Below are 12,628 nucleotides of genomic sequence, written 5' to 3' on the forward strand. Positions count from 1 at the left end.
TGTTAGAATGAATTTAAAATATCGCGGTCAATTTGTACCGACTCACTTCATGAGCGGTTGGCACCTCTATTGTTCTCATATTGGCAACGCACCTGTCGACATTATTCGCAGATAGATTCAAGATACATAGTTTTTGATACGATTGATAAAAATCGATACAGTGAATTGGAGCACGTGCAATTATAATCCAAATTATTAAAGGTTTCACAATGTATAATCAGACTTATTGTGATAATTAAATCGATAATTAATTCAAATTATGTGACGTGGCAAATTATTTCAAGGTTCGAATCATAATTTGAACACAGATTATAATTTTTTTTGCAAATACTCATTATTTCTATAAATTGAATTCCCATTTTGTTCATGATTTTTTTTTCAATTCTATATCATGAGATAAGGCTTTAGTTGAAATTTCAGTCCAAGATACAATTTTTTGAACGAGTTATGATTTTTTTTTAATTTTGCGTTTTTTTCGCTTGTAAAAAAAATTCCTATCGCCTTTGATTCCCACTGAACGAAANTGGAATTGTCCAAGGAATTTCAAATAAAGGACTTAGGATTGGCGAAATATTGTCTGGGGTTGGAGATCAGACAGGATGTGGAAAGGATCACACTCTCTCAGCAGAACCACATCAAGAATTTGCTGGTCCATTTTGGGATGGACAATTGTAAGTCGGTGAGTACTCCTGCAGTACTTGGTAATAAATTTTCAGAATCGAAGGAAGATGAGTCGAGAGGTTGGCCCTATCGACTGGCTATTGGATCCCTGACATATCTAGTGATGGCTAGCCGACCTGATCTCGNTTTTTAATTTTGCGTTTTTTTCGCTTGTAAAAAAAATTCCTATCGCCTTTGATTCCCACTGAACGAAATCGGTGTCATCGATTTTTTTCGACTCCCGGTTTCACGTGGAATCGCCCAGGAAGGAATTATATAGTTGATGAATATCGAGACAATTCAATAATCAAGTCGAAGTAAGCCCTAAAATGTAGATTTCGGCGAATCTCCATGGAATTTTTTTCCATCTTCTGCGATTTTAATGATTAAGAGCTGAAGTTCAAATGTTTCCTTTAAGAAACTAAGATTGATAAGTCTATGGAAATAGATTTGCGGTATTCACTGTGCTCAATGACAAAAAATTTGTATATATGGAAAAATATATGAATTTTATCCTGCGGAATTCAATTCTTTTCTATCTCGATCGAGTTGGCCAATAAACACATCGGAGCGCCCCAACATTCGCACAAATGTTAACGTGCTGCCCACTTCCATCCCATCCATGATAACTCTTTATCTATCGCAGTTAGGAGAAAAAGTTATATGATAAAATAGGGTCAGCGTAGGGCGTACTATTTCTATTTCCACTCTAAAAATAGCTTTGAAATTCGGTGGAGAGAATAAATCTGGAGTGGAACTGTTTATTTCCCTTCAATTGTTGATCCAAAGAATGTTCTATCTTATGAAAAATGAACTAGTTAAATTTGATTGAAAAGAACAAATTTCACCGGATGTAAAAACAGTCCTTGCTTATTTAAAAAAAATAATGAAATCTGCCTAAAAACACAAAAACAAATGTTTTTGTAAAAAAACTTGGCCAAGAAAAAGTTTTGTTTGATTCCTACTGGGAAATCGAAGTTTTTGAAAAATACATAGAAATAAAAAAGGCAGCCAAGTTAGGAATTTTGAATAAATGGTGATAGCGCACATTCAGGTTTCTATAAGAAAAATAGTTCTCAATGGAATAAGTATTCTAAAAAAATTCTCCATGAAATAAAAAATCAGTAGGAGCAGGACCAACGTTCTTGGCGCGGAGTTTTTCAATTCACTGTCTGCATCTATCTATCCCTCCATCCTTTGATCCGCGCCAAGTCACTAGCGTCAACTCACGCCCTTGATGAGCGTAAAGAAATGTAAAATAATACGACACGCAGCCAGGAAAATTAAACGTTGTCTGATTGTTCTTGGTAGAAGACCTTGTATTTGTCGTACACTTTCAATCAGATTGCGATATTTCACAAATTATCAACACATTATAATTCGCTGTCATCGGGGATGAAAGGGGGAGGAAGAGGAGGAGGTAAGTGGTCTGAAAAACTACAAATTTCGTGGAATCGTGTCTCCATACAACCTCCAAGGGTTACAGTGAGTACGAATCTAATTAGTTGTCCTGAGACTTTTGCTCCTGCAACATCATCCCTTCTTCTCTGTTCAGTGTGTTAAATTTCCTCTAGAAATTGATTGAATCGTTATTCTCCTTTAGGTGTTCGTCAGTTTGGATCGAGGTATGTAATCAGTCTGTCTGTAATGTGCTAGTGGAGAAGTTATAAAATAGGAGGAGTTCATTTTTATTTTTCAATGGATAATAAATTATCATAGTCACGAGTACATTCATGAAAGAATGTGTACATCCAGTCGTTGTTGTGGACTTGTTGAGCGCTAAATATAGAGTCACTACACGTTCTTCTGAAATCACTCCCTTCTAAGATAAATGGACTATTTATGAGAATATCGGAATAGATTCAATGGTCTTCATTACTAACTCCATATCTATGGCTTCATTAATCTAATATTGATCTATCCATAGGACTGATCAACTCATTTTTTTCATAAGATGCCCCATACCGAGAGAAGTGCTAGTCCACTGCGCGCCCCCGGAGATAGAGGTCACGTTGGAAAAGGTCTACGTATAATTTCGGAATTGCTACGGAAAAAATTTCCATCCTTTCCGGCGAATGCACGACTGGGTATCAACTGTACAAAGAAAGCTGCCACTTATATTCCTAGCCCATCACCCCCTAATTTTCATCCACACATCGAAGCCTTCCCTCCGATATTTGATTCAACAGCGACTAGAGGCTCCGATGATTCTTCCGGATACTCTTCAAATCTTACACCATTCGTGGCGGACATTTCTATCGGTAACATCACAAACAGTTCATTGAGATCTGGTAATTCTTTCCATTCAGTTGATCCTAATAATAATGGATTTAAAGAAGCGTTCGATTACCCAATGGAAATCGACGATTTCTCAGTAGATGAAGATTCAGACAATGAAGTGAGCAGGAGAACAGTAGAATATTCACGTTCTCCTCGAGAAGTTGAGCTGGAAGAAATGTTAAATGGCCTGAAAGAAAAATTTGAGAATACAGAGGGATACGCTGAAGGTCTACAAATTGCTCCATTGTCATGGAATACTCGGAAAGTGAGTAAAGAATTTGGAGCCACGAGACACATGGCTCAGAGAGCGAAAAAATTGACAAAAATGAGAGGAGTATTAGCTTCGGCCGTCGCAAAAGCAGGAAAATCATTACCCAATGAAATTATTGAGAAAGTCCACACGTTTTACGAGAATAACAGTTGAATTATGCCAAAATTATGCAGAAAAGGCTGGTACTTGAAAATTTCGCAGATCTGCATCAACAATATGAAACTTCTCATCTGGAATCTCCTGTGGGGTTCAGTAAGTTTGCGGAGTTGAGACCGAACCATTGTGTATTGGCAGGAACGAATGGGACGCATGTTGTCTGCGTCTGTACATACCACCAAAACCGCAAATTGATGTTGGATGCCATCAATATTTCCACTCTCACAGAAGATTCAATTTTTCCTCTTACGAACTACCAAGATTGTCTCGCGAAGCTCATGTGTTCCAATCCAATGCCTGCGTGCCATTTCGAATGAATGCCAAAACTGTCCGGGAGTTGATGTGCTATCACATGAATTGGAAAAATTACTTTGTAACAACGCTATGATTGAAAATGTGGAATTCAAAACGTGGCAAACTGTGGATAGAGCAACATTGCAGATTCAGAAACTTCCAGCAAGTGAATTCATTGATTTAATTTGTGAACGATTGAAAACGTTGAAATCTTATCATTTCATTGCCACTGAGCAAACAGCCTATGTAAAAGGGCGAAAGGAGAATTTAGTTAAAGGAGAAATTCTGGTTCAGTGTGATTTCTCCGAGCATTATTCCTTCGTTTCGCAGGATGCAGCCCAATCACTTCATTGTAATAATGACCATTGCACTGTACATCCAATGGTCTATTATTATCGTTAGGGGAGTGATATTCGCCATCGAAGTCTAGTCCTTCTATCTGATAGTCTTGTCCACGATACTGCTACGGTTTACGTGATGCAAAAGATTTTGATAGAGGACATAAGAAAGTCTGTTAGGTAGTGACAAAATTGATTTATGTTACCGATGGAGCTGCACAACATTATAAGAATCGTTACCAAATCGCAAATCTTTTGTCCCACAAAAATGATTTTGGAATTGAAGCGGGAGCTCATTATCATGCGACTGCACATGGTAAAACGGTATGTGATGGAGTAGGCGCAGTTTTGAAGAGGGGAGCGAGGCAAACGAGTCGCAGATAACTCAAGGGGAACCTACCCTCATACCTAGTGATCTGTTTCGCTGGGCGAAAGATCACCCCAAAGATCTTGATGTATTTTTTTATAGTAAAGAAAAACACAAAGTTATCCAGGACAGCCTAAAACAAAGTTTCAACAGTGCGAAGGCCATTCCAGCCATCCAAAACAAATCATTGCTTCATCCCTGGAGAAGATGGACAATTATTAATTAAAAGATATTCAGCCGCGGCTAGTGGAGAAGTTTTCCGAAAAAAAGTCGATGAAAGCATTAACTTATATACCTAGCGATCTCATATGAAAATCGAAGATTTTTAAGTTGTTTTTTCTTTCTCGAAGTCGATGTTCATCAATTTAAGTGGTATTAAAACTATTATATTCTACTTATTTCAAGTTGACAATGGAGTTACGTTATCCATTGAGTAAAAATGTATTGTTGGAAATTCGGCCTGAAAAGGCATCCAGACCAGTCGGTGGTCATCGGCCATCTTCGGTCACATGATCAGAAGAGGGGGAAATACCCAAAAAACCCCTCGGGCTTCACTCATCGTTCAGAATTGTATCAGACTACACGTTTTTATATCATTCTGGAAGTTAATCTCAGGCATTTTGTATCTTTGGAATTATATCATTTCAGTTTGTTATCACGGAGTTTACAATCACGTTTACTGGTCAGTTATCAGTTTCGGTTCTCTTGGAAAATTAACAACAATTCTTTGTGAACATTATCAGTGAATTAGTGGACAATAGTCGTGTAAATACTTGTTTGAAAATATATCGACTTGCCTTATGGCTACATCATCGTAATTGATTTTTCCCAGTATACTTCCCCAAATTTCCACACACGAAACCTACTCCCCATCCACCCACACGTTCAATTCGCAACAATTGGTCCTTCGAGCCGGATTGGAGGAGTTGAAATTAGTGATTCGTGTGTTTTACTAGTGGAAAAAATCATCTTCATAAAATTATCGACCGTGTGGGCAACGCCCAAAACGGTTTGCCTGACGTCAAGGACACTCAACAGAGGCGAAATTATCAAGTGTTTACATTTTGGACAGACGATCAGTGCCGGGAGAGTATCACGGGGTTTGTTTACATCGGTGTTGCGGACAATCAAACATCGCTTCGAGTCGCTTAAACTCGGGCTCAAGCGAGAGACAGGGGTTCTCAAAAATTCACGGGATCAACGGTGCTCAATCAATCCGGTAAGCTACAAGAATCATGGCATCGACTGGTGGGGATAATCCGGAAGGGAATCATGACGTTCTACACGGTGGTGGGGATGAAGAAAAGCAGCGGAGAGACCAAGTTCCACCTACCACCTCTCGCACTGAATCAAAAGCCCCACTCACACCATCTGAGATGATGATAGCTCGGTTGGGGGTACAATACTCACGTCAGGCGTATCTAGAGAGAGGGCTTGCACGCCTGAGGAATACAAGGGTGGAAGATCTCACGGAGGAGGAGCTCAATTCGATGGAAAAGATAGCAGATAAGCATTTTGAACATTTCAATACCTATTATAACACATTTCAAAATGCTCCAACGGAGGAGTTCCTCGATTCAGATTATTACAAGGAGGATGTTCATGGACTCACGATGACTATTCATAGTGACATCATCACAATCATTGGAAGATTGAGGGGCGAGATCAAGAGATCAAGGTCATCAACATCAACGGACAACAATCGAGGAAATCTATCGAGAATCGCTCTACCAACATTCGATGGTCGGTATGAGGCTTGGAAACCATATGAGGATCTATTTAACTCTATGGTGAGACTGGTAAAGGGCATTCCAAGTGTGGAAAAAATGGTTCGACTCAATGGATCACTCAAAGGAGAGCCACTCAACATGATCTCCAATCTCACAGTTACTGACGACAATTTCGAGATTGCTTGGAACAAATTGGTAAAGCACTATGACAACAGGAGGTTGATTATAGCAGCTCACATCGACAAAATCTTGGAATTGAAACCTGTGGTTGACGACCCAGCCAAGGGGTTAAGCAATCTCAGCAACATCATCACGCAAGCACTGGACGCGCTGAGGGCTCTTGACGCTCCAGTTGATCATTGGGACTTAATCGTTGGAAGGATAGCGAGGCGCTGTATCGACTTGGATACCAAGAAAGCTTGGGAAGTTCATCTCGGTGGATCAAGGGATCCTCCAACACTCAGAGAACTTCTCGACTTCATCGAGGCAAGGGCTCGTGCACTGGAGAATGTGGCACACGACAAACCAGCTCAAACTTCTAAGGATTCTTCATCAAAATTCAAAGGAAAACATCAGCAATTCAAAGTTCATCATGCTTCTGCGGCTGGAGGCCAAGCGAAGGCTCCAGCTGAGGTATCAAAATCAGGAGTAAAGGAGAGTCGACTCTGTGGAGGTGATCACTGGCTGGGGTTCAACTGTGAGAGCTTCAGGGCGAAGACTCCAACTGAACGTAGAGAAATCGTCATAGCAAAGAACCTTTGCTACAACTCTCTCGGACCTCATCGAGCTCCAACATGCACCACCAAAGAAAGATGCAAAGTTAAGGATTGCAATGGGAATCATCACACACTGATCCATGAGGGGTCACCAGAATATCGCAGGGAACTTCAACAACAGACTCAGCTGAGTCAGCCGTCACCGGGAAGTTCTGGAGAATAACTGGGGACATCGGAGAACTCAGGATTGAGAGGTTAAGTATCATTTTATTAATTATTATCTTTGGCAAATGATACGGCTCTCATCCTGTGTTTCTCTCCCCCAGGTCAATCATCATCAGGATCATCATTAACAAATCCAAGGGAATTGGCAACACCATCATCATCAACTGGACCAGTTGAGCAATCAGCTGACTCCAAGGTCATTCATCAAACATCAACATCAGAACAACGGGTAGTGCTATTGGCAACAGCCAAGGCACTTGCAGCATCATCATTCGGAACCTATCATCACGTCAGACTTTTGATCGATCAGGGATCAGAGGTCACCTTCATCACGGAAAAACTGGTCAACATCCTTCAACTTCGACGCAAGTCGACAAACATCAAGATCTTCGGAATTGGCGGGCTAGAGTCAGGGTCAACACGTGGAGCAGTCAAGGTCAATCTTCACTCTCGATTTAATCATCAAAACCAAGTCGAGGTCACTGCTCACATCCTGACGAAGCTTACATCAACTCTACCATCAATCCATTGTACTAAGGCGGAATTAAATCATCTTCAAGGGCTTCAACTGGCAGATAACAATTTTCTCAAACCTGGGTCAATTGATATCATCATCGGTGCAGATCATTACGGTCAGATCATTGGTAACAACATCTCCAAATCATCTGATAATCAGACTGTTGTACAACAGACCATATTTGGGTGGATAATATCAGGGACGGTCTGCTGTACAAGTTGCCAACCGAAAACATCTCTAACTGCAGCACGAGAGTCGTCGAGTGAGCAGCTTCTAGACCTACTCAAACGGTTTTGGGTTCAAGAGGAACCTCCATCACACGAGAACATGGAATTAGGCCCTGAAGAGTTGGAATGTGAGGAACATTTCCAACGCACACACACAAGAGAGAGCTCAGGACGCTACGTTGTACGTCTTCCACTCAAAACATCACCATCAGCACTGGGTCAGTCAAGAAAACACGCTCTCCAGCTGTTGAATCGAACATCTACCAAATTATCATCAAATCCATCATATGGGAAACTCTACAAGGATTTCATCAACGAGTACGAGGCTCTTGGTCACATAAAAAGAGTCTCAGAAGCATCAGAACCATCACCGGTCTTCTATCTCCCTCATCACGGTGTTCTGAGGGAAGATAGCATCACGACCAAGCTCAGGGTGGTCTTCAACGGGTCGAGCAAGACATCATCAGGAGTTTCACTGAATGAAATCCTTCATTCTGGTGGAAAGCTTCAGGTAGAAGGATCAGACGTTCTCATATGGTTGAGAACACATCGTTGGGTAGTCGGACCAGATATCGTCAAGATGTTTCGTCAAATCAACGTGAATGAAGAGGATTGGGATCTTCAGAGAATCTTGTGGAGGGTTGACGACAACAATCTCATCACCTATCAACTTACAACGGTCACGTACGGTCAAACCTGTGCTCCATGATTGGCCCTACGAGTTCTTCAACAATTGGTGGAAGATGAAGGTCATCGGTTTCCAATGGCGGCGGTCTCCTTGATAAAAGGGAGATACGTCGACGATATCTACGGAGGAGCAGAATCAGAGGATCAACTAAAGGAACTCATTAATCAACTGATCGGACTTTGCACGGCGGGCGGCCTCCCCCTGCAAAAATGAAATTCAAACGGTCAGGAAATTCTCCAGGAACTTCATTTGACATCATCACCCCCCAGAACAGTGGAATTTGAGAATAGCACGGTCAAGGTGTTGGGACTGTTCTGGAATCCAATCTCAGATGTCTTCACCTACAAGGCGAAAGAAAAGTCAAAGGCTACTATCAACAAAAGGAATGTTCTCTCAGAGATCGCACAACTGTACGATCCTCTGGGACTCATCGGACCAGTCATCATCAGAGCAAAAATCTTTATCCAGGAATTATGGCTATTGAAAATCGGTTGGGATGACCCATTGCCAATGAGTCACATCAAACGTTGGAACGAATTCAGAGAAGAATTCACTCAACTCGGACAGATTCAGATTCCAAGATGGCTTCAAACCTCATCAACATCATCAAGCATTCAAATTCATCGGTTGGCTGATGCATCAAATCTGGCCATGGGGGCTGCGGTGTATATCAGAGTAGATAATCACGGTTTGGAACCATCAATCATTTTGGTATGTGCGAAAACCAAGGTCGCACCACTGAAGAAGATCACCATCTCACGGTTGGAACTGCTAGCGGCAGTATTATTATCAAATCTGGTTACTTACGTGCAGAGGGGGCTGGGGAGAGAAGATTTATCACTCTTTCTCTGGTCGGATTCAACAACAGCACTTACTTGGATCAATGGACACCCATCAAGATGGAAGGACTTCATCCAAAATCGAGTTATTAAAATTCAAAACTCCTTACCATCAGCAGCATGGAGACACATCAGTGGGAAAGACAATCCAGCGGATTGTGCATCGAGAGGACTATCTCCAAGTCAACTGGTAGATCATCAGCTCTGGTGGAATGGTCCACCATGGCTCAAGTCACCACAGGAGGAGTGGCCATCTTCATCAACGGTAATGGAATCGACGACGGAAGCAGCATTGGAGGAAAGACCAGTGCTGGCTCATCCTGTAGCACACGTGCAACAACCTCAGGACTTGTTGGAGAGGTATTCTACATTTAACAAGGTTCTGAGAGTATCAGCAAGGGTCATGAGAGCGATCAAGCTCATGAGACATCAAGAGGTACCAGATTCTCCAGTTTTACTACTGGATGATGTCAGAATCTATTGGATCAAACTCACTCAAAACGAACATTTTGAAGCACTCATCAATCTACTCAAGAATGGAAGAGAGATCTGGCACAATCATCCCCTGGAAAAGCTAACACCATGGTTAGACGAAGATCAGATGCTTCGTCTTGGCGGGCGGCTCAGGCGCACACATCTGGAGCCAGATGCTATGACACCCGCTATCATCTCAAGACAATCAAGACTCACATCACTGGTCATTGAGGAAGCTCATCGGAAAACTCTCCATGGAGGAGTTCAGTTAACATTGGCATACATCAGGCAAAGGGACTGGATTGTGGAAGGAAGACAACCAGTCAAATCTCACATCTTGAAGTGCATCATCTGTGCAAGGCATCGAGCAATCAGGGCGCAACAGCTGATGGGACAGCTGCCGCCAAGGAGAATCACACCTGCGAGACCATTTCTACACACTGGAGTGGACTTCGCTGGGCCTGTCAAACTTCTCAGGTGGAGAGGTTCAGGTGCCAAACAATATCAGGGCTATATCGCAGTATTCGTGTGTCTCGTCACATCGGCGATTCACCTCGAACCTGTGACAGATCTAACCAAGGAGGCATTCATCGAGACTTTCAAAAGGTTTACTGGGAGAAGAGGCATCTGTGCCACCCTCAGCTGTGACAATGCGCTGACGTTTGTAGGAGCGGAAAAGGAACTAGGCAGACTCTTCAATCGAGCATCAGCGGAACTTCATCACGTCGCCAACGTTTTAGCATCAGATGGTACGAAATGGACATTCATCCCTCCTGCTTCACCACACTATGGAGGAAAGTGGGAGGCAGCAGTGAAATCTCTCAAACATCACCTCAAACGCATCACGAACAACCTGGCGCTCACCTTTGAGGAACTCATTACGGTATTAATTCAAATCGAGGCACAATTAAATTCAAGACGTCTCTGTCCTCTATCAGATGATCCAGAGGACTGCAGAGCACTCACACCAGGACATTTCATCATCGGAGACGCAATCAACGCTGTTTCAGAGCCCTCACTACTGGGTGAGAGACTGGACGGTCATCAGAGGTGGAAAATCTTCACGCAATGGGTTCAGGATTTCTGGGACAGGTGGTACAGGGAATGTATCCACAGGTTTCAGACAACATCAAAATGGAGACATCAAACGGAAGGTATCAAGGTGGGGGATCTCGTGCTCATGGTCAATGAGAGATTTCCTCCAACGAAGTGGCCAATGGGACGAGTCACTCGAATCCATCCTAGCACAGACGGGCTACCACGGGTGGTAGACTTCATCACGAGAGGTGGACCAACACCATCAACATTCACCAGGCACATCAACAGGTTGGTTCCACTGCACAGTCGACACAGACGCAGAAGTAGAGGTTGAGGATCATTCGTCATCAGCCGATGACGAAGGCGGGCGGAATGTTGGAAATTCGGCCTGAAAAGGCATCCAGACCAGTCGGTGGTCATCGGCCATCTTCGGTCACATGATCAGAAGAGGGGGAAATACCCAAAAAACTCCTCGGGCTTCACTCATCGTTCGGAATTGTATCAGACTAAACGTTTTTATATCGTCCTGGAAGTTAATCTCAGGCATTTTGTATCTTTGGAATTATATCATTTCAGTTTGTTATCACGGAGTTTACAATCACGTTTATTGGTCAGTTATCAGTTTCGGTTCTCTTGGATAATTAACAACAATTCTTTGTGAACATTATCAGTGAATTAGTGGACAATAGTCGTGTAAATACTTGTTCGAAAATATATCGACTCGCCTTACGGCTACATCATCGTAATTGATTTTTCCCAGTATACTTCCCCAAATTTCCACACACGAAACCTACTCCCCATCCACCCACACGTTCAATCCACAACAGTATGATACAGAAGTAAATGGTGAGTTTCATATGTGATTTGCATAATTATAGCCGTTAATGTCGAAAAAGAATAATTTTTTATGGAACCAAATTTTTTTCCTCATCTCTATATCGATATCACATTTCTAAATATACCGAAAAAATTGGGAAAATTATTATTGTCTATCGAGAAAATAAGAATTGAATGATATTCGACTGGCCCCTGCGTAACAGTGGAATTTGAAAACTTCAAACCTCTGAAAATGGGTTATTACTCGTCCTCGCAATACTGGTGTTTTTTTTTCATATAGTACATGAGAAAAATGAAAAAATTGTTCTTTATTTAGTAACATCCGTCAATTTGTTCGCGAGATATGATTTTTCAAATATTTGAGCTTTTGACACACGTTGTAGACAAGCAATTTATGTTAAAGAAACGAAAATTTACGGAAAGCATGTACTTATCTAGTACTTGACTTCGAGCATGTTAATTCAGGGTTCTGAGAACCCGACAAATTCAGGGTGGTTGAGTTGACATGGAATGCCCCATATTTGAACAAGTATTTGGGTGCATTAACAGATGATACTACTTCAACATTAATGTTACAATTAAGTATGAGCAGTAATTGAGGATTATATGATATTACCCATCTGTTATGAAATAAATACGCACCAGCTTTTTCATAGTACAGACCAGTATTCCTTCTCTGATAAGTTGGATAAGAATCTTCATCTATCGTCGTTTTCTCTTGGAAATTTTTAGGAAATTTTTTTGAGAATTTCCCCTTTTCTTGACACCACTTAGCACATGGTCCGTGAATCATATTTTTTTGACAATCTCAAACAAACGTGGATGTTCGATATGATCTGCAATTTCAGCTGAATTAATAGAATCAATTTTCTCCGGCATTTTCCATTTATCTCGTAGAGTCACAAGAGCACTGATCAACAATTAAATCAATGAGATGTTTTTTCTTCATAGAAAAAATACGGGCAGTTATA

General features: G+C 41.6%; 1 protein-coding gene across 1 annotated transcript; it reads left to right on the top strand.

Moving 5' to 3' along the window:
* The first annotated feature begins 5,601 nt into the window (after positions 1–5,601).
* LOC107042432 lies at positions 5,602–11,154 on the top strand. Its single transcript, XM_015263478.1, has 3 exons — positions 5,602–7,003; positions 7,139–8,460; positions 8,710–11,154. Exons 1-3 carry the CDS (start codon positions 5,602–5,604, stop codon positions 11,152–11,154), a joined length of 5,169 nt encoding a protein of 1,722 aa, XP_015118964.1.
* The last annotated feature ends 1,474 nt before the right edge of the window (positions 11,155–12,628 follow it).

This window comes from Diachasma alloeum, unplaced genomic scaffold, assembly GCF_001412515.2.
Source record: "Diachasma alloeum isolate Michigan unplaced genomic scaffold, Dall2.0 Dall_scaffold_00465, whole genome shotgun sequence".
NCBI classification, from domain to species: domain Eukaryota; kingdom Metazoa; phylum Arthropoda; class Insecta; order Hymenoptera; family Braconidae; genus Diachasma; species Diachasma alloeum.